This window comes from Phoca vitulina, unplaced genomic scaffold, assembly GCF_004348235.1.
Source record: "Phoca vitulina isolate PV1807 unplaced genomic scaffold, GSC_HSeal_1.0 scaffold26, whole genome shotgun sequence".
Taxonomy (NCBI): Eukaryota; Metazoa; Chordata; class Mammalia; order Carnivora; family Phocidae; genus Phoca; species Phoca vitulina.
In genome coordinates, this window is record NW_022589729.1 from 25,889,349 (window position 1) to 25,908,330 (window position 18,982).

An 18,982-nucleotide genomic window follows, 5' to 3' on the forward strand; every position below is an offset into this window, starting at 1 on the left:
TTTCTTTCTTTCTTTCTTTCTTTCTTTCTTTCTTTCTTTCTTTCTTTCTTGATTTATTTATTCTAGAGAGAGACAGAGAGTGAGTGGAGGGAGGGGCAGAGGGAAAGGGAGAGAGAGAGAATCCCAAGCAGACTCCCCGCTGAGCATGGAGACTGATACAGGTCTCCATCCCACCACCCATGAGATCATGACCTGAGCCAACATCACGAGATGGACATTTAACTGACTGAGCCACCCAGGTGCCCCTTTCTGGAAGTTTTCATAAGAAATCTCAGTTTGGGCTTGTAAAAAGTCTGTTATTTCATATCCTGAGGCTAGGAAACCAAACCCAAGAAATCTTTCCAACCATAAGTTCTATCTGAAATGCCTATAAATTAGGGTGAATTTCTCAAAGTTTTCCAGATTTGTTGTTCCCTGACTTGCTCAGAAAGGCACTTGTAAAGCTGGACTCTGTCAGACAGACACCAGGCATGTTTTCCTGGGAAGGCATTGTAGCCACTGGCCCCATAAATATAGCCAACCTTTGTTTCATCATAGTGGCTTGTCCTAACTTCTGCTTGGTTGCATGATTTGTGTCCAGTTGTATCCTGGCAAGGTAGATAAAGACAATGCAAGATTCAGATTACTATAGAATCCGATAACCCCACAAAGGCGTCTAAACAACATCCAGAATTCTGATAGGACACTACATAATCTTTTGTTCCTTTCAACGTCTTTTACGGTTTTTCTGACACTAATATGTACCACACACGTGCTTGGTGAGGGTATGAGAGGTAAATTAGCAAGACACCTGCCATCAAGAATCTCCTGTACAGTGGGAGAGAGAGAATTTAACCATGACCATAGTACAGTGGGATGGACAAGTCCCATGAGAATATGTGTACAGGTACTTTAGGTGGCATATAAATTGATGAATGAGGAAATATTTCTTGAAGGGGGAATTCATGAGCTAAGGCATGAAGGATAATTAGAAAAAGAGGGGAAACACCATGGAGAGGGAAGTTCTGGTAGACACATCAACACACGTGTAGGACAGAGGCAGAAGACACTGGGAAGCATACAAGCAAAGAAGAGGGCTTGGTAGTGTGGGAACAGACATCTGTATAGCAAATGGAACCTTCAGAGAGACTAACTTAGCCAGATTCTTCTGGGCAAAGGTAGGGAGGATGAGATTTATCGTCAAAATTGTAAGGAACCATTGGATTTATTTAAAGAGGAGTGTAGTATTGTTAAGTTTGCCTTTTAAAAGATCTATCAGCAGTTTAGAGGCTGTAGCATTCTACAAAGCAGGATAATAGAGACTTAGATTTTCAAATGAGAACAGATGTGTACATACAGAGATAATGGGGATAGGAACAGGGAATAAATGTAAAAAAGCTTTTCAGGGAGAGGAATCAACATGTGCAAAGGTCCTTTGGTGGAACAAGTCAGGGCAAATATAAGGGATTGAAAGAAGGCTATGGCAATGCCTTGTGGGTTAGAACAAAGTGAATGAAGTGGGCAAGGGGCCAAGGGCCTGGACTTGCAAGACCTGATAAATGAAGAGCAAAATGAAGAAAGTTATTTATCCTTTTTGTTTGTTTCCTTCAACAAATATTTCTTGAAAACCAACTAAAAGCTGCTACTCTGCACTCCCTGAAAATAAAGCAGCAGCTACATCTCATTTTTCTCTGACTTTTTGGCATCTCTTTATTCCACAAACGTCCAGTAAGCACCTATTATATGCATACTACTGTTTTCCATGCTGAGAAGTCATACAAAAGAGCCCAAAAGTCACAAAGAAGCATGAGATGTGACTTTCACTTATCGAAAGCTCAGGGTACAATTGTGCAAGCAGACACATAAACAGAAAATACAATATGATTAATCCATTGGCCAGATGTTTGCCAAATACGCGGCTACATAAAGGGCAGGTATAGGAGGGCTTTACAGAGGTTACATTTGCGTTACATATTGAGGAATAAGTAGGACTGTTTTTTGTTTTTGTTTTTAGTAAAGAAAGCAAAGGTAAATTCTGACAAAAGGTCCGTTGTGTGCAATGGTATAACAGTGAATTCCATATGAGAACTAATAAGTCATTTGCTGTGGCTAAAGTATTAGGTGGTGGCCAGTTGGACATGGGGAGAAGAACAAAAAGAAAAAGCAAAAAGATAGGTCTTGACCATGTTTGGATGGCAGTCTCTCCTTAATGCCAAGAAGTTTGACTTTTACCTTGAAGGCAATTAATGCTTTTAATCAATCAAGGGAGTAAAATTACTAGATACAAGGTTTTTTACAAAAGGAACATTGAGGCATATTCTGGCAAATGTATATTTAGGTTTTAAAAATAAAACTGTGTGATGCTGATTTGAAGGATGGAGAAATATCCTCTTAATTAATTTTAGCTGAAATTTTTTTTAAAGATTTTATTTATTTATTTATTAGAGAGAGAGAAACAGCATGAGAGGGGAGAGGGTCAGAGGGAGAAGCAGGGTCCCCGCTGAGCCGGGAGCCCGATGTGGGACTCGATCCCAGGACTCCGGGATCATGACCTGAGCCGAAGGCAGTCGCTTAACCAACTGAGCCACCCAGGCGCCCATTAGCTGTATTTTTACCATGTGTATGGTAAGATATTTTAATGGTTGAAATGGTTGCATTTCATTTGGCAAAAACTGTGTGCATTTTTATGAGAGTATTGTTTATCTAAATAAAGTGTTACTTAAGTGAATTTATTAATCTCTAAGTTAGATTTGATTACTGGTATCAATATCCATTAAACAAATAGCAGACTAAGGGATTTTTGCCTGAGATTATGAAGATCAATGTGATACCATGTGCTAAAATGTGTACAATGTAACTGTTTTCTTTTTGTGTGACTTTATTATTACCTTCATTTCCTACAACTCTAATCATGTTTTAAAATATCAGAACCTGAAAAGCTTGAATTTTATGATTAAAAGAGGCTGGTGGCTGGCTAACTTTGTGGACACCCAGAAAATGTCATCCCAGTCCATTAACATGTCTTAAAGATTGGAGGCAGCAAAAAACAGCATTATAATTCTGTCCCTTGTGGCAATAAATTTTAAAAACTGGACTATTATTGGTATTCTGACCAGAAAAGAAGAAGTCTCTTCACCTTTCTATAAAAACGTTATGGGGGCACCTGGGTGGCTCAGTCAGTTAACTGTCTGACTCTTGGTTTCAGCTCAGGTCATGATCTCAGGGTGGTGAGATTGAGCCCTGTGTCAGGCTCTGGGCTCAGCAGGGAGTCTGCTTGGGATTCTCTCTCTCCCTATCCCTCTGCCCCCTCCACTTGCTCTCTCTCTCAAGTAAATAAATACGTCTTTTTTAAAAAAGTTATGAAAAAACTATACACATTTCAAAATGCAGAAAAGAGAGGAACCTAAATAATGGCAAAGAGCAGATACCCAGGGGGTGGCCGGCTTGCCCTGCTGTCTGCCGAGTTTCCACGTGCTTGCAGGATGTCCCATCATCCAGCAGATCTTTGAAAAAAATATCTTTAAGGTGTTTTTTCCCCTTGGGAATCCACTTATTTTTTTCCTTTTCTTCAATATTTTTTACCATGTTGACTGCTTATATCTTTATCTCTTAATCACTTCATAAAAAAGCGTCTGTCCCTAACTACAGGCCATGTTATGACTGTCTTGGCACTTATCTCAGGGAGTGGGAGATAATCATTTATGATGAAAGTGTTTATTGCCCCTAACAACTTTCCTGTTGGGCACTTCTTCCTTTGAGATTTCTATCCAGATCTGAAATAGAAATTTTTTCTCTGAATACATATAATATACAGAACTCATTCCACTGGCATTTGCATCTGCTTATTACTGTTACAGTTAAAACAATTAAAATATATACTTCTTCCCAAAGGTCAGTTGTATTTAAAAAAGTGTAGGTATTTTATTTTTATTCTGTGTATTGAGATTACTTTTCTCTTTCTTAGTCATTTATATTTCAGTTTCTGTTTAGTTTAGTGTGCAGGTTTTCAGTAACAATATATCTGTGATTTATGAACCCAGGTAAAGATGTACTGTTATTGGCTATGTATTACCATCCTAAAGAATACACAATATATTTTCTGCAGTCTAAGCTTATTTGCTACCAATTATCCATAAAAGACTTCTATTTACAAAATTGTGGCCAGGTCTTTTTGCCCTCTGTTGTGTGTTCTGGCATAGTGGAAACAATCCTTTATTTCCCCTGAAAGCATAGTACCTGAGTCCCAATCCACCAGAAACAGTAATGTAGGGATAATCTGGGTTCATAAAAGCTTAGAAACTCATGATGCTCATGTTACATAAGCTGCCATTTTTCTCTACCTTAAATGTTAATCAAACTGTAACTTTTTCCCCCTTTGTTTTTCTTGTGTGACCTTAACCAATTATGTAATTTTATGTCATCAACATTGACACATTGACTATGTGTTTGTACATTGTCACTTCATATATGGAGATTGCAGTTCCTACTGCCTGATATATATCCAATAACTACTAATTAGGAGCTTATTTCAAATAGCCAAACAATTTGTAAGTACATGTACTAAGAGTATAGATAGCACAAATATTAACACACATAAAAGGAAAATATACTAATCAGTTGTATTTCTGATTTTAACTCTATTGTGAAAATTCATTACCAGATATACCATTTAACAACATCCCTATTTAGAAATTGATAGAACCCTCACCTAGCTAGGAAATAAAAAACCAAATTCAAACATATTTGTGAAGCTTATGTGGGTAGCTTCATAAAAAAAGTTGTGGTTAACAACAACACAAAATAAAACAACTGAGAATCTCCAGTATATTCAGGCAGATGTAGAATATAAAAGTAACTTCTGAAAGAAAATGAACAAGGGGGGCGCCTGGGTGGCTCAGTTGGTTAAGCGACTGTCTTCGGCTCAGGTCACGATCCTGGACTCCCTGGATCGAGTCCCGCATCGGGCTCCCTGCTCGGCAGGGAGTCTGCTTCTCCCTCTGACCCTCCCCCCTCTCATGTGCTCTCTCTCATTCTCTCTCTCTCAAATAAATAAATAAAATCTTAAAAAAAAAAAAAAAAGAAAATGAACAAGGGACTAGCAACACAGCAGAGAAAGACATTGGCTGTGGTTCCTGTTCTTGATAAGGTGTATGATCTTGAGCAAATTTTGGAGCCTCTGTGGTATACCTCCAGATTGATCGTGGGGTTCATTAGACTCCGAGCTACTTAATGGCAGAGACTCAGCCTAACTCAACTCTGTATTCCCAGACCCCAGCCCCACTGCATGTGTATGTGAGAGTGCTTTCCAAAGTATTTACAAACATAAATATTAAGCTATGTATTTAATATCTTGTAATAATTCTTAAATAGTCAATAGTGATTTTTTAAGTAGCAGCATGAAGTCTCAGCTCCCTCATAGTTTTGTTTGGTTTTAGTTCTGATTTTTTTTCTTGCAATAATTGCATGCATGACCCCTACCTGGCATAATGTTAAGCATATACAGATGTCAATGTAATAATAATTACTTGTTTTTAGAAACAAAGAATTGTACTATATTTTGTGAGTTTTGGAGGAGGTGGATGAAATGTGTTTTCCCTTCAGAAATAATACTGTGATAGTTGTGTGCCTAGGCCATTCCTCAAATTTCTTTTTGACTCACATACCTTAAACTTGTCGTAAAATGATTATTACAGTTATAGGCCCCAATACATAGCTAATCACCAAACTCATGGAGAAACTCACTACACACTCCTCCAGGGTTTACAAAAACATATTTCTCTCTACTCATTCTTTCCTTCCTACCACTCCCAGCATGGGCATAGAGGGTGTGGAGGAGTAAGGATGCAGTACCATAGATTCCAGAGATTTGCTTATTCTTTATGGCTGCAATAGAAGAAAAGAGTTGTCTAGATTGGGAGATCAGAATCGGAAGACAGAAAGTTAGTCCTCTGATGATATAATAGTTCAAGTCTCCAAATTCAGCTTTGCTGCCATCCACTCAGAAACATGGTTTGCTGCCATGGGCACCCATAGCACCCAGATCTGGCCTTTAAATGTCATTTCCTACTTAAAAGAACCAAACTCTTTTAGGAAGTGGCTGATTCTAGGTCTGATGCAGAAAATATGTAAGTTGAAATGAGACATTATGTTAGGCCAAAAGCAAGAAGCTTACTAAAGAGCTTCTGAGATCATGTTTAAAGGACACAGGAGGGGCGCCTGGGTGGCTCAGTCGTTAAGCGTCTGCCTTTGGCTCGGGTCATGAACCCAGGGTGCTGGGATCGAGCCCTGCGTCAGGCTCCCTGCTCAGCGGGAAGCGTGCTTCTCCCTCTCCCACTCCCCCCGCTTGTGTTCCCTCTCTTGCTGTCTCTCTCTGTCAAATAAATAAATAAATAAATCTTTTTTAAAAGGACACGGAAAACAACTTGAATGGGCTAACACTGACCAAAGATGGGACCATTTAAAAAAAAAACTTAAAAAATTATTTTATTGTGGATAAAACACTTTACATAATTTAAAGATGTAAAAGTAAAGAGAAGCTTATAAGAATTCCTGGATACCATGGGGCATCTGGGTGGCACAGTTGGTTAAGCATATGATTCTTAGTTTCAGCTCAGTTCATGATCTCGTGGTTGTGAGATCAAGCCCCGCTGTCCAGCTCCATGCTAAGCGTGGAATCTGCCTGAGATTCTCTCTCTCTCTCTCTGTGCCTCCCACTCGCTCTCTCTCTCTCTCAAGTAAATAAATCTTAAAAAAAAAAAAAAAAAAAGAATTCCTGGTTACCTTTCAAAAGTACAGCTTCAACAGTTATCAATGTACGGTCAGTCTTATTTCAGTACCAGCCCTACCCATGATCCCGACGCACCCCTGGCTTTTTTTGAAGTAAATAGCACAGCATATTTAACCTGCAAATATTCAAAATATATCTTTAAGAGTTAAGAACCATTTTAAAAACATAACCATGGTATCATTAAAAAATGAGACAGATCAGACATCAAGAAGAGGGGCGCCTGGGTCACGCAGCACAGTCTGCTGGAGATTCTTTCCCTCTCCCCCTACCTCTGCCCCTCCCCACCATGCACGCTCTTGCACTTGCATGCTCTCTCTCTCTCAAATAAATAAATCTTTAAAAAAAAATCAAGAACAACAACTGTGATAGGCTGAGCCACATCACATATATACAAATGATGATGACATTTTAAAAACCCTCACAGCTCACATTTAGAGATTGGTAGGCATAAGCTCATTACTCTGGAAATTGTTGAACAAAAGGAAAGCATCAAGAATTTATCCTACCTCTGCTGTACACCTTGTATTTCAGAATAGCCAAATAGTTAATAGGACAAAAGTCTTGGTAGAATGCCAACAAGTAAAGATAGAAGGAATGCTTTTGAAAAACATAATTTTGCATAATTAATTTACCCAAGGACTATCATAGGATGCTAAAACCATCAAGTGAAAGAAAATTCATAATGGATAGTATCAGCCAACCTGAATCCTGAAGCCATTAATGGATCTTAGTACCACCAATGTGAGACATCTTAACATGATGTACCTCCTGGTGTGATGCAGTAAAAAAAAACACATCTCAAACACATGTAGCATATTCTTGCCAAAAACAGAGAAAAACAAAAAACCAGAAACAGTCTAACCAAGCTTCCAGATGTGACTGCCAAGTTTATAGGAAGAGGATAAGAATCACATGTTCAAGGCCACAAATGACACAAAGGATGGGGAAGGTGTAACTGATAGTTTCTGAAGGAGACTTGACAGACATATCAACCAAATAGTGTTAGCCATGTTGAGATTCTGGTCCACATAAACAAACTAAAATATTTTGGGGGTGATAGGGCATATGAGAATGGTCTGAGAATAGAGGATGTTAAAGAATAATTGTTAATTTGTATGGTAAGATAATGATATCTGTTAAAGATATATTGAAGTGTTTACAGGTGAAATGATAGGTTGTCTAGCATTCAGTTCAAAACCTTGCTATTCAGTGAGGGACCTTCAGATCCAGCAGCACTAACTTTACCTAAGAGCCTGTTAGAAATGCAGAAACTCCGGCCTCATCCTTAGAACCCAGTAGAGTCAGAATCTACATTTTTACCATGATCTCCAAGAGATTTATATGCACATTAAGTATTGAGAAGTACTGCCTTAAAATAATTGGGGAGACGGATAAAAGAAACAAGATGGGCAAATATTGATGATTATTGAAGCTGGGGGTTAAGTGCATGGGGATATAATTGATTATAAATTAAGTATTTTTAAACCAGGGACTAACAGACTAGATCATTGTGTGTGTGTGTGTGTGTGTGTGTGTGTGTGTGTGTGTATTCAATCCAGTGATTTGTTTTTTGTCTATTGATTTGAGCTGTAAGTGTTGACATCAGTATTGCCTGATTCCCTCCCCTTCTTACTACACAGCTTGTCAAGTTACTGAGTAATGTTAAAAGATCCTGAATTCATATTTCTCTTAAAAGCGTTCTTGTCAAATCAAATTTTTCCTTTAAAATTTATGAAAAAGACTTATTTTAACTACTAATGCCAATTTATGGTCAACTCCTCCCTCTAGGCACGCTTAAAAAGACCTCCTAAGAGTCTTGATGGTGCTCTGTATGATGATGACTATGACGAGAGAGCGAGCAAGTAAGTCGTGATGGATTTTACTGTCCTGCTAAGTGTTGCGGCTGAAAGGCAGACATTTTAGGATTTCAAAAGATAATCAAAGGATGTACACTCCTAGAGATCAGATTTTGCTCCCTTGCAGTGTTTTTCAGCAAAATTAACCAGTGCTCATTGGAGTCTCATGGGGGATGAATCTTGAGATGGGAAAGCAAGGTAGACCTGAAATATCTTGTTCTTGGAAAGCGGTAAGGCCTACAGAAATATCTGCGATAGTGTTAAAGGGGAAATAGGAGCCCACCTAAGTTCGACCCCTACCCTGCTCATGAAGAGGGGCAGGTTAAATGGCAGCAACAGTGATAATAGTCAATTAAAACAAGCTAGGGAGGGGGAGGGCTTTAAATCTGTGGTGATATCAGAAGAGGAAATTTTAATACAAAGTATTAAAAATTAATTTCACCATAAAGTAAGGGCAATAACAATAGCGTTTAGTTTTTTTAAACAATTTAAACTTATATGGGGGTGTCAAAATGGACAGTCTTTTTTTCTCCATTAAGTATATCTTTGTCTATATAAAGGAATATGCACTCTTCTCTAAAATATGTGAATAAATAAAGGGAAAACCACATACAAATATTGAAAGTGAACTCAGGCTATAGCAAGCTTTCCAAAAGTTCCATCTACTATTTCTAAGGCTAATGTCCCAAATCCCACAGAACTAGACTGTGTGAAAAGCACTGCTTTGGCTTCCAAATTGAGTAAGGTCCCATAGCTGTCTGTTTGTATTTTCTTAGTGCACATACTCAAAATTTCCTGTATTTGAATTGGTATACACACATCACTCTAAAGAATTTGGCCATGAACCAATTCACCATTTTGTTGTTGTTCTGCTGAGAAGCACTTTGGTTTTAAGACTCTCACTGATTGAATGTAACTGGGGAGAGTTGCTCACATACATGTGTAGGTGTGTGAGCGTGTAGGTGTGACTGCTAATGCATGCTTCATTTTCCTTCAGGTTGTCCTCTGAAGATGGAGAAGAAGCTTCTGCTTATTTTTATGAAAGTGATGACTCCGTTGAAACAAGAGTAAAGAGTCCTTACTCAGGCGAAATGGACCTCCTAGGAGAAATCTTAGACACATTGAGCACACACAGCTCAGACCAAGGAAAGCTAGCAGCAGCGAAGAGCTTGGATTTCTTCAGATCAATGGATGATATTGATTACAAACCTACAGTTAGTTGATTTTTTCAGCCTATAAAATTAAATGAGGGGGCGCCTGGGTGGCTCAGTTGGTTAGGCGACTGGCTTTGGCTCAGGTCATGATCCTGGAGTCCCAGGATCGAGTCCCGCATCGGGCTCCCTGCTCGGCAGGGAGTCTGCTTCTCCCTCTAACCCTCCCCCCTCTCATGCTCTCTCTCATTCTCTCTCTCAAATAAATAAAAATCTATTTAAAAAAATTAAATGAAAACATTCTTACCCTTTGGTGTGAATTGCCTCATGTTATAATCTTAGTTGGTCAAAGCATTTAACCTCTAACAGGGAAGTAGTCAACTCTTCAAAAATATGAGAAAATTTAATCATTAAGAATTATTTCTAGTTTCAGAATTCTTTTTTTTTTTTAATTTTTATTTTTTATTTATTTATTTATTTTTTTTAAAGATTTTATTTATTCATTTGAGACACAGAGATACAGAGAGAGAGAGAGAGAAAGCATGAGCAGGGTTAGAGGCAGAGGGAGAGGGAGAAGCAGGCTCCTCACTGAGCCAGGAGCCCGATGCGGGGCTCGATCCCAGGACCCTGGGATCATGACCTGAGCCGAAGGCAGACGCTTAACCATCTGAGCCACCTGGGAGCCCCTAGTTTCAGAATTCTGTATTTTCCCATTTATGTATCCAGTTCTGGTGGTTATTGACATTCATTGAAAAAATTTTTTATCAAGCCGTAATATTCTCTTACAATCTAGTTTTATAGTTGTCTTTTCTGGGGAATTTTTTAAGTATGAAATGTTCCCACTTTTTTTCCGTATTTCCTGGATCTTCGAAAATATGTTTAAGAAATGTCTCAATTCAAGTAGGTTTTCATTATATTGCTTCAAAAATGAAGAGTGTTTTAAACATAGTGAAATAAATGTTTTAAAAACACAAGAGATGGAAGTGTGAGTAATGGCCACCCTGTGGTGATTGTAATTCCAGAACTTGGCTTGATGTAGTTGGTCTATTTGGGGGTTTTGAGGGGCTGGGGGTTGGCAGGTTTTTTTCATTTACCTTTTCAGCTTTGTTGAAGTATAATTGATAAATAAAAAATTGTATATGTTTATGTATTTTCTTGTTAATAGAGCCATTTGCAGGTGCTCAGAATTAACGCTGTATTTCCTCTGGGGGGACTTCCCAGTTGTCAGCCTTGAAAGATATTAATATTTTATTTCAAAATGGAAAAAAAATGCTCATGTAACATAATCTCATTAAAATTTTTCTGAATTTGTTGTTTCTTCTTTCAGAATACATCCAATGCACCTAGTGAGAATAATCTGGCCCTGCTTTGCAGTGGTTCTGGTGATCAAGCAGAGTGGCATCTCGGGCAAGATGATAGTGCCCTCCATGGCAAACACCTTCCTCCCTCTCCCCGGAAGCGCGTTTCCTGCAGCGGTTTGACAGATTCTCTGTTTATCCTGAAAGAGGAAAACAATGAAAAATACCTCAATGTTGACAATATGAGGGAGCCTGCGGTCATGGAAAAGCCAGCTTCTGCTTCAGGATTGGATCTCCAGCTCGCTTTGCCTGAAGTTTCCGAAAATGAAAAAGCTAAAACAGAAAAGAAAGAAACACTAAGCCAGATTTCAGACGATCTGCTTACACCCAGCCTTGGGCGACATTCATCTACTTTTGTTCCTTGGGAGAAAGAAGGGAAAGAAGCCAAAGAGACTTCAGAAGATTCTGGACTGCTTCATGAAGTGGTGTCGTTATGTCACATAACGTCTGCCTTCCAGCAAGACTTAAACATTTCAGAAGAAAACACGCGTGGAAATCACCCTTAAATCAACTATTAAGAGTCACTCACTTGCATCCAAGCTTCTAGGGAGACATTTTAGGATTCCTTGTGATCTCTATAGTAAACAGAATTATTTGTAGGAATGACAGTTCTTAGTGCTGTCTAAAAGTTATTTTTCATTTGGAACATACATTTTCCCCACTCATTCATCTCGTGAATATATATTATCGATTGATTTTTAAATGTAAAGCTGATTCTTCTACTCTGCTCTTAAATCAGGTACTAGTTTGTATGTATATTGGAAGTATATGTCAAACATGATTTCCCAGTATTTGGTGCTTAATGCCATTCATTTTATTTAAACTAATATGCATATATAACCCTTGCGCATAACCAGTAGCGACCCTACTAATCTGGTTGAGCATGAACTGGTCAGGATATCAAAACTTATCAAAACTAGCCTGAAACTGCTGAAACTGTTGACCCACTAACTGCCTTAATCCTAAGCCTATATTTAGCATACTTTAATAATTTATGGAATTACCTGTAAATTTTGAAGGATAAGTTATAAGTGTTCTGCAGAGCAATAATGCCTTTTTCTATTCGTTGAATCAAGGACAAAATTCATTTTTCAAAATTTAAAAGCTCTCTTGTGGACACTGCGCCATGTTTTCCAAAATGTATAAAGGTACACATTTACCTTTCACTCAGTGAAATATATGAAGTGCTGAATTACAATGTGAAATTAATGACTTCTGTTTACAAATGAGACACTTTAAAATTTTTTCAGTCTCTGTATGCCTTTGCTATCTAGGAATCCAGCCCCAGAAAGCCAAATGCAACACGAACTGTCCTGATAAAGAAATGTTCCTGTTTTTTTTTTTTTTCTTAACTAATAATTCAAAATATTTCTTATCATCTCAAATTTACTTTTTAAAATAATTGACTTTATATTTTAGAAGTTTTAGATCTACAGAAAAATTACGAAGAAAGTACAGAGAGTCCCCATTATGTCCCTGCATACAATTTCTCCTATGATTAATGTTTTACATTGGTATGGTACATTTGCCACAATTAGTGAACCAGTATTGATAGTCCATGCTTTATTCAGATTTCCTTAGTTTTTCCCTAATGTCTTTTTTCTCTTCCAGAATCCCATTCAAGATACCACATTACATTTGGTTGTCATGTGTCTTTAGATTCCTCTTGGCTGGGACATTTTCTCATTTTCCTTGTTTCTGATAACCCTGACAGGTTTAAAGAGTACTGATCTGCTCGTTGAATATATTATAGAATATCCCTCTATTAGAATTTGTCTGCTGTTTTTCTCATGATTACACTGTGATTGTGGGCTTGGGGGAGGAAGATTACAGAAGTAAAATGTCATTTTCATTACATCATACCCAAGGTACATAATGTCAGCATGATTTGTGAATGTTGATGTTGACTTTGATAACCTAGCTGAGGTGGTGTTTGTCAGGTTTTTCCTCTATACTCTTTTCCCTCCCTTTCTATACTGTAGTCTTTGGAAGGAAGTCACAGTATATAGCCCACACCTAAGGAGTAGGGCTTTATGTATGCTTCCTCCCGCTTAGGGTGGAGTATCTACAAAAATTATTTGGAATCCTTCTGCATAGGAGATTTGTCTCTTCTCCCTCAAATTCACTGCTAAACATTGAAATTCATCTCAGAAGGCATCATGCATTGACTGCTTCATGATAGGCTAGATTGACAGGAAAAAATAAAGGGAAAAAAACAGTGGTGTTATGGTTAATTTGGTATTTGTATATTCAATATATATCCTGTACATCCCCAATCATGATTATTTTTTAAAAATTGTCATTTTAGAAAAGTTGTTTGAGAAACCATTCAAGAGCCCCATCAGGACTGTACCCTAAAATATTTACTGAAAGAATTTAATTTTCAGTTAAAAAAGACCCTAGAAGGGGATTTGTTAAAAACATTGCTTAAAAATATTTATCCAGGTCAGTCTTTAAATAATTTAAAGAAAATGACCAAGTTTTTTTCTTTTCTAAGCTACATTCCAAAATCTAAACAGATATGTTTTATTGGGGACAATTATTTATTCATGTTTGTAAAGGAAGACAAATCTTGTTTTCCTTATAAGGAGGGAGTCTGTGTATATTAAGGAAAAAAGTGTTTAATCCTTATTTTATTAACACAAAAGTAAGACTCATGGTTCTTGTCAAATTTTGCCTTTATATACTCATTACAAAATTCCATTTCACTTTGTCAAAGCATGTAGATTTATCAGAAGAGCTGTTTTAAATGAGAAGGAAAAAAGGTCACTCCGGTGGTTAATCTGCTTGGCAAATATTTCTTTGTGATTTTTTAAAAAGAAAAAGTCTTTTAATATGACTATTGAAATGCATGTTTTCCTTCAGAATTCATAGTCTGAAGAATGAGATAATTGTGAGTGTAGCATAGGTGAAATTGGAGTTTTAGTCCATTTGCTTAATAAACATCGTGGCCTCAGAAATGTCGGTTCTTCTATCATCTGATCACCTCAGGGGATGTTTGACTGCAAGACTGTTGCCGTGAGGCCACTCACAAGTATATTTGCATCGAGGCATCTTTGAACTGGACCTGGGCCTTATTCTAACACGCAAAATCAGCTTTTATATTCTGTTAAAAAACAAAAGCTCTACATGTTATTCTTGGAAAAAATCCAGAAAGCTAGTATCCAAGAGACTACTAATCCAAAAGTATTAGTATTTCAAATCATTAATATTTTGAGTATTCAGTCTGCTCTTAAACTAGACTTCCCAGTATTATGGTGGATATAGGGAGAATAAAGTGAAATTAAGGTGAATTCTGAAACAAACAAAAGTATTATTTTATTTTCTCCTATGTTCGTATTTTCTATTATAACTAAATGAAATATTTGTATAAACTCCTCTGCTGTTTGAATTTGTTTTTCAAAGAAGCTTTACCTGTTCTGCCAGAGTTGTATAAATGAATAAGTCTTTGGCTATCGTGCGCCGTCTTTTATGTGGCCTCTAAACCGTCATGATTCTCCCTGAGTCCCACTCTAGCTTTTATCCTTTGGGTCCTTAAATATTGCATCTATGATATTTCAGGGGGAGATAGAAGAGTCATGTGTGAATTTAAGAGCTCTTGTTTTGTTAGGTCAGCGTGTTGTTAAGTGGTAAATTTTGATGGTTACCTACTTTAGCATATTTTAGGAAGGTACCAAAACATAGCAGGATGATTTTTCTGTTCCTAACTCATTGCACTTAGGAAATATTTATCGACCCTTTGTACTGGTCGTATACAAGGTACAGTAACTGGGGATATAAGGAAATAAAATAAGTAACATAGCCCCTGCTCTGAAGGAACCAATTAAAAGGGAAAGAAATGACAAATCTCTGTTAATAATAATAATATTTTGCTTAGAAGTTATTAGCCCAAGGTTCTAACACCAAAAAAAAAAAAAAAAAAGTCCTTTAAAGCTGCTTAATCTAAAACATGCTCTAAGTATAGAACCACGGTACCACTTCTAATTTCATTAACTTTATTATTTTAACAAATATAATAATGCTGCTATTTTAAGATATCTACTTTTAAAGGACAGACTTAGAAGCTCTTAGAGACTAAGTGTCCTTGTTTCTCTGATTCTCTGTCCCCACTATGCTCAATCTAGGCAGCACAGAGCTCTAGAATGGCATGATGCTCCTTTGTAATCATTAGGCCACTTTACTTACTTTAGGATTAACTGAGGGTGTAGGTGCATGTTGATGGAAACTAGTTTTTACTGTCTTTATCTTGATAATAGCATTTCTCTAGAAACAGCCTCCCCTGTCCCCGCCTCTTAAATTAAAAGTGTATTTAACAGTGCTGTTGTTCAGATTCTGTGCTAATATCCTTATAATGGGATTCAGGAATGTTCATGAATTAGTTCTTTCTTAAATAACATGAAGAGGTAGTCTCCTGATCAAGAGGAGAAAACTGTGAATATTCTCATAATCAGCAGTAGATCTTCCTTCTCATCTAGAAAATCTGGAATTTCACGAAAAGATTATTTTCATGAATAAATTTGTTTAGCATAAAAGACCCTGACTCTGGGTAGATAGATACTTGTAAGTCAGAACACAAATTTCAGAAAGTGAAATGAATACCCAAATCTAATTCCCTAAAGCACTTCTTAATATAAGGAAATAGCTTTTACAGATTCTGTGTCAGGACCCACGTCTTTCCTGTGTCAAGCCTGATAACTTTGTTAGTGTCTGTTTCTTAAAGCTTACTTAAGAGGCAGAATTGTTTTGAGCAAACTGGTTAACATTTTTATTCGGTCAAGATATAGGGAATCGTGTATTTAGAAAAGCATATTTTATTTTGAAAATAATAGGATTTTGTGCAATATTTTTCCTGCATAATTTAGTTCATATAAATATGCACATCTGCTTTTCTAGCAGATGCCTTAAGGTCATGTTTTTCAGTATTTGTGTAAAGCTGTATGTAGCAATGTTCTATGTGATCTTAGAAAAAATTCTTTATATTGTTGGGAGGAGAAATGTTTTTGTTTATTTAAAATAATTATGGATATTGCATTATTGTATCATAACTAACTGCCTCAGCAACCATAAATATGCAATAAGAAAATCCTGAACCTTAGGTTAGTATTGACAATACTGTTACTTTAAAACAAATGTATATAGTGCTAAATGCTGATTCTACATGTGTACATTTAACAAATATTCAGTTCTGTACCACATAAATCTAAATGGCATTTGTATGGTGATGACCACATATGTAGATTGTAATATCCTTTGTGATGAATCTTTGGTAAGATTTATAAAGGGCATTGCCAATACTTCTTGACTGTCTATAAATTAAGTTAATTTTTGTATAATGTACAGTTTGTTTAACCTTAGAGCTTCTATAGATTTCTACTTTTATTATACTTGAATGAGGCAGAAAAGCACTGTGGAAAATCTGTAGCTCTCGATGTGATATGCATACATACCAAAAAATTAAACAAGGTACTGAGCAGCAATGTCAAGTAGATGCTTTATATCCAGAAAGCTATGTTTTCTTCAAACCATACTTTAGTTAAGTAATTTAAAATACACAATCTTTTATCTTAAAAGGTTGCAAAGTCACAAATGATTACCTCTTTGATGTGAGAAACCTCTAGGTCTCTTTTGTCTCTGTGTTATTTCACTTCTCAGATGAGAACCTTAATGAGGTACCTTACAAATCCACCCTCTGGTTGGTTATGCGATGTTTAGGACAGGACCGAACTTGAACTCTGTGCGTGCTCAACGCACCATCCTTCAGGTAGTGTAACTTCCATGTGGTTATTTTGAGAACCATTCAGTGATCTTATACCCAAAACAAGATTTCTTGAATCTGTTACGATTTAGTACGTACAGCGATGCCTAAAACAGCAAACAAGTATGAATTGCATGAAGTCTACAACTTAATATGCATTAAGGTACATGAGAGGTTAAAACGGAACTTTCCCAAAGCTTATTTCTTTTGCTTTAAATGAATAACTGTTTAAAAGGACTGAAAATCTTGAGCTTTTTGCCAGACAGGGTGACAGGTGTCTGTAAAGACCTACCCAGCATTGAGATTTGTTTCACTGTTCTTGCATCCTTGAGGCTACAGTATAAATCATCTCTAAAGTTGACTACTATTGGGAGGACATTGTACATAAAAGTATTGTTTGGGGAATTTTTTGAAAAATATGCAAACATAAATCTTGGATGAACTACATACTACCATGAAGTGCCCAACAATGCAGTTATGAAATAAAATTGGTCATAATTAAAATTTTGCATGGTGGTGACTCTTCTTTTCTAATTAGCCAGTTACTCCTCTCAGTGTTCCAGGTGAGGTGCTGTAGGACCCAGCCATCTTCCTCTCTGAGCTTTGTAACTCTGCTACAGTGTAAATCCCAGCCTGAATCTTTCTGACAGGTCCGCTTGAGAGGTGTCCATTCTTTCCTGTATGGTCAGCTAATTTTATTAGGCTCTAAAATCATAGAATAGGTAAGTAGAATGTCACTGGATAGGCCAGAGCAGAACTGTCTAAGTTCAACAATTGTATTTATTGACTTTGATTTAAAAGTCGAGGACAGAAATGAAATGCAGTAAAGTATATGAACAATGCTCCAGAGATTAGAAGGGTGAACGTCTCACCCAAGAGCTATGACAGTTCCACTGAGGGCAAAAGTGAAATTCCTATTGAAATGAGCACAAAGCTTCCCTTTGGGTACAGAATTTTGGGGAGTGATACACTGAAGTTGTCTTGTTTCCATAGAAGAAGCAAAGGTGTGACAACAAGAAAAGAGACATTATCCTTGTAAACATCAGGTTTAGCTAACTTTTATTGATTTATAATATAAGCTTTTTTTTTTTGAAATCAACGTATAGTTGACATTCAATGTCATATTAGTTTCAGGTGTATATTGATTTTGATTTTTTTTAACATTTCGCCTACCACCTTCACAGAGATTGGTCTCAATACTTCTAAGTGTCTGTGTATGAGAGAGATGGTCATATCTTAATTTTATAGATGCAGAAACAAAAAACACAATTGGCTTTTCCTTATGTATAAGTGAAAGAAAATATCCTCTTTGGAGTATTATTATGTAGTGAGTCTGAGAATTTTCTTGCCTAGAAGTAACAGAATGAGTAACAGGACACACACAAAAATGTGTATATAGGTGAAAAATACAGTATGAATAGCATAAAAATAAAATAGTGTACTGTGGATGTTTCCAGGTGAATTAAAACTTTCCCCCAAGTTCTGCCATTGATTTGCATCTGTTACTTAATTTCCCTAAAGTTTTAGATCCCTTTATTTAAAATAGAAGTATCTGTTCTTAGAATAAATTATTACTGAGAAACTTTTGTGTATATGTTTGAATTCATGGCATTTTGCCATATAAAACCGTAACATAAAGCTATATGAATCTTGTATTTCTCTAATCCAGTGGCTGTCAAACATAGCTTTTTATTAGAACTATGTGTATGGCTTTAAAAGGGTCGGGGGGGATGCCTGGACCATGCTCTTAAGAGTTTCTGGAGTAGGGGCGCCTGCGTGGCTCAGTCAGTTGGTGACCGACTCTTGGTTTTGGCTCAGGTCATGATCTCAGAGTCGTGGGATCAGCCCTGCACTGGGCTCCTCGCTCAGTGTGGAGTTTGCCTAAAATTCTCTCTCCTTCTCCCTCTCCCTCTGCCCCTTTCCCCTGCCCTGTGTGCACTCTCTCTCTCTAAAGTAGATAAATAAATCTTTAAAAAAAAAGTTTCTGGAGTAGGTACTGTAATTAGTCCTTTGTAAACATGGAGAAACTGAGGAACAAAATAAATGGGTAATATCCTTAAAGTCCCATACCAACAAATGACCAAGCTAGGATATGA

At 37.0% G+C, this 18,982-nt stretch overlaps 1 protein-coding gene across 4 annotated transcripts in view; it reads left to right on the forward strand.

Annotated features, from left to right (window-relative positions):
* Window positions 1-17,484, forward strand: part of DENND1B (DENN domain containing 1B) — a 269,024-nt gene extending 251,540 nt beyond the window's left edge. For all 4 annotated transcript variants that reach the window (XM_032422402.1, XM_032422401.1, XM_032422404.1 and 1 more), the window contains 3 exons: window positions 8,555-8,628; window positions 9,620-9,836; window positions 11,101-17,484. In XM_032422402.1, the coding sequence (XP_032278293.1) occupies window positions 8,555-8,628; window positions 9,620-9,836; window positions 11,101-11,637 (828 nt within the window). In that variant the 3' untranslated portion in view covers window positions 11,638-17,484. The remainder of the gene's footprint in view (window positions 1-8,554; window positions 8,629-9,619; window positions 9,837-11,100) is intronic.
* Window positions 17,485-18,982: the final 1,498 nt, after the last annotated feature.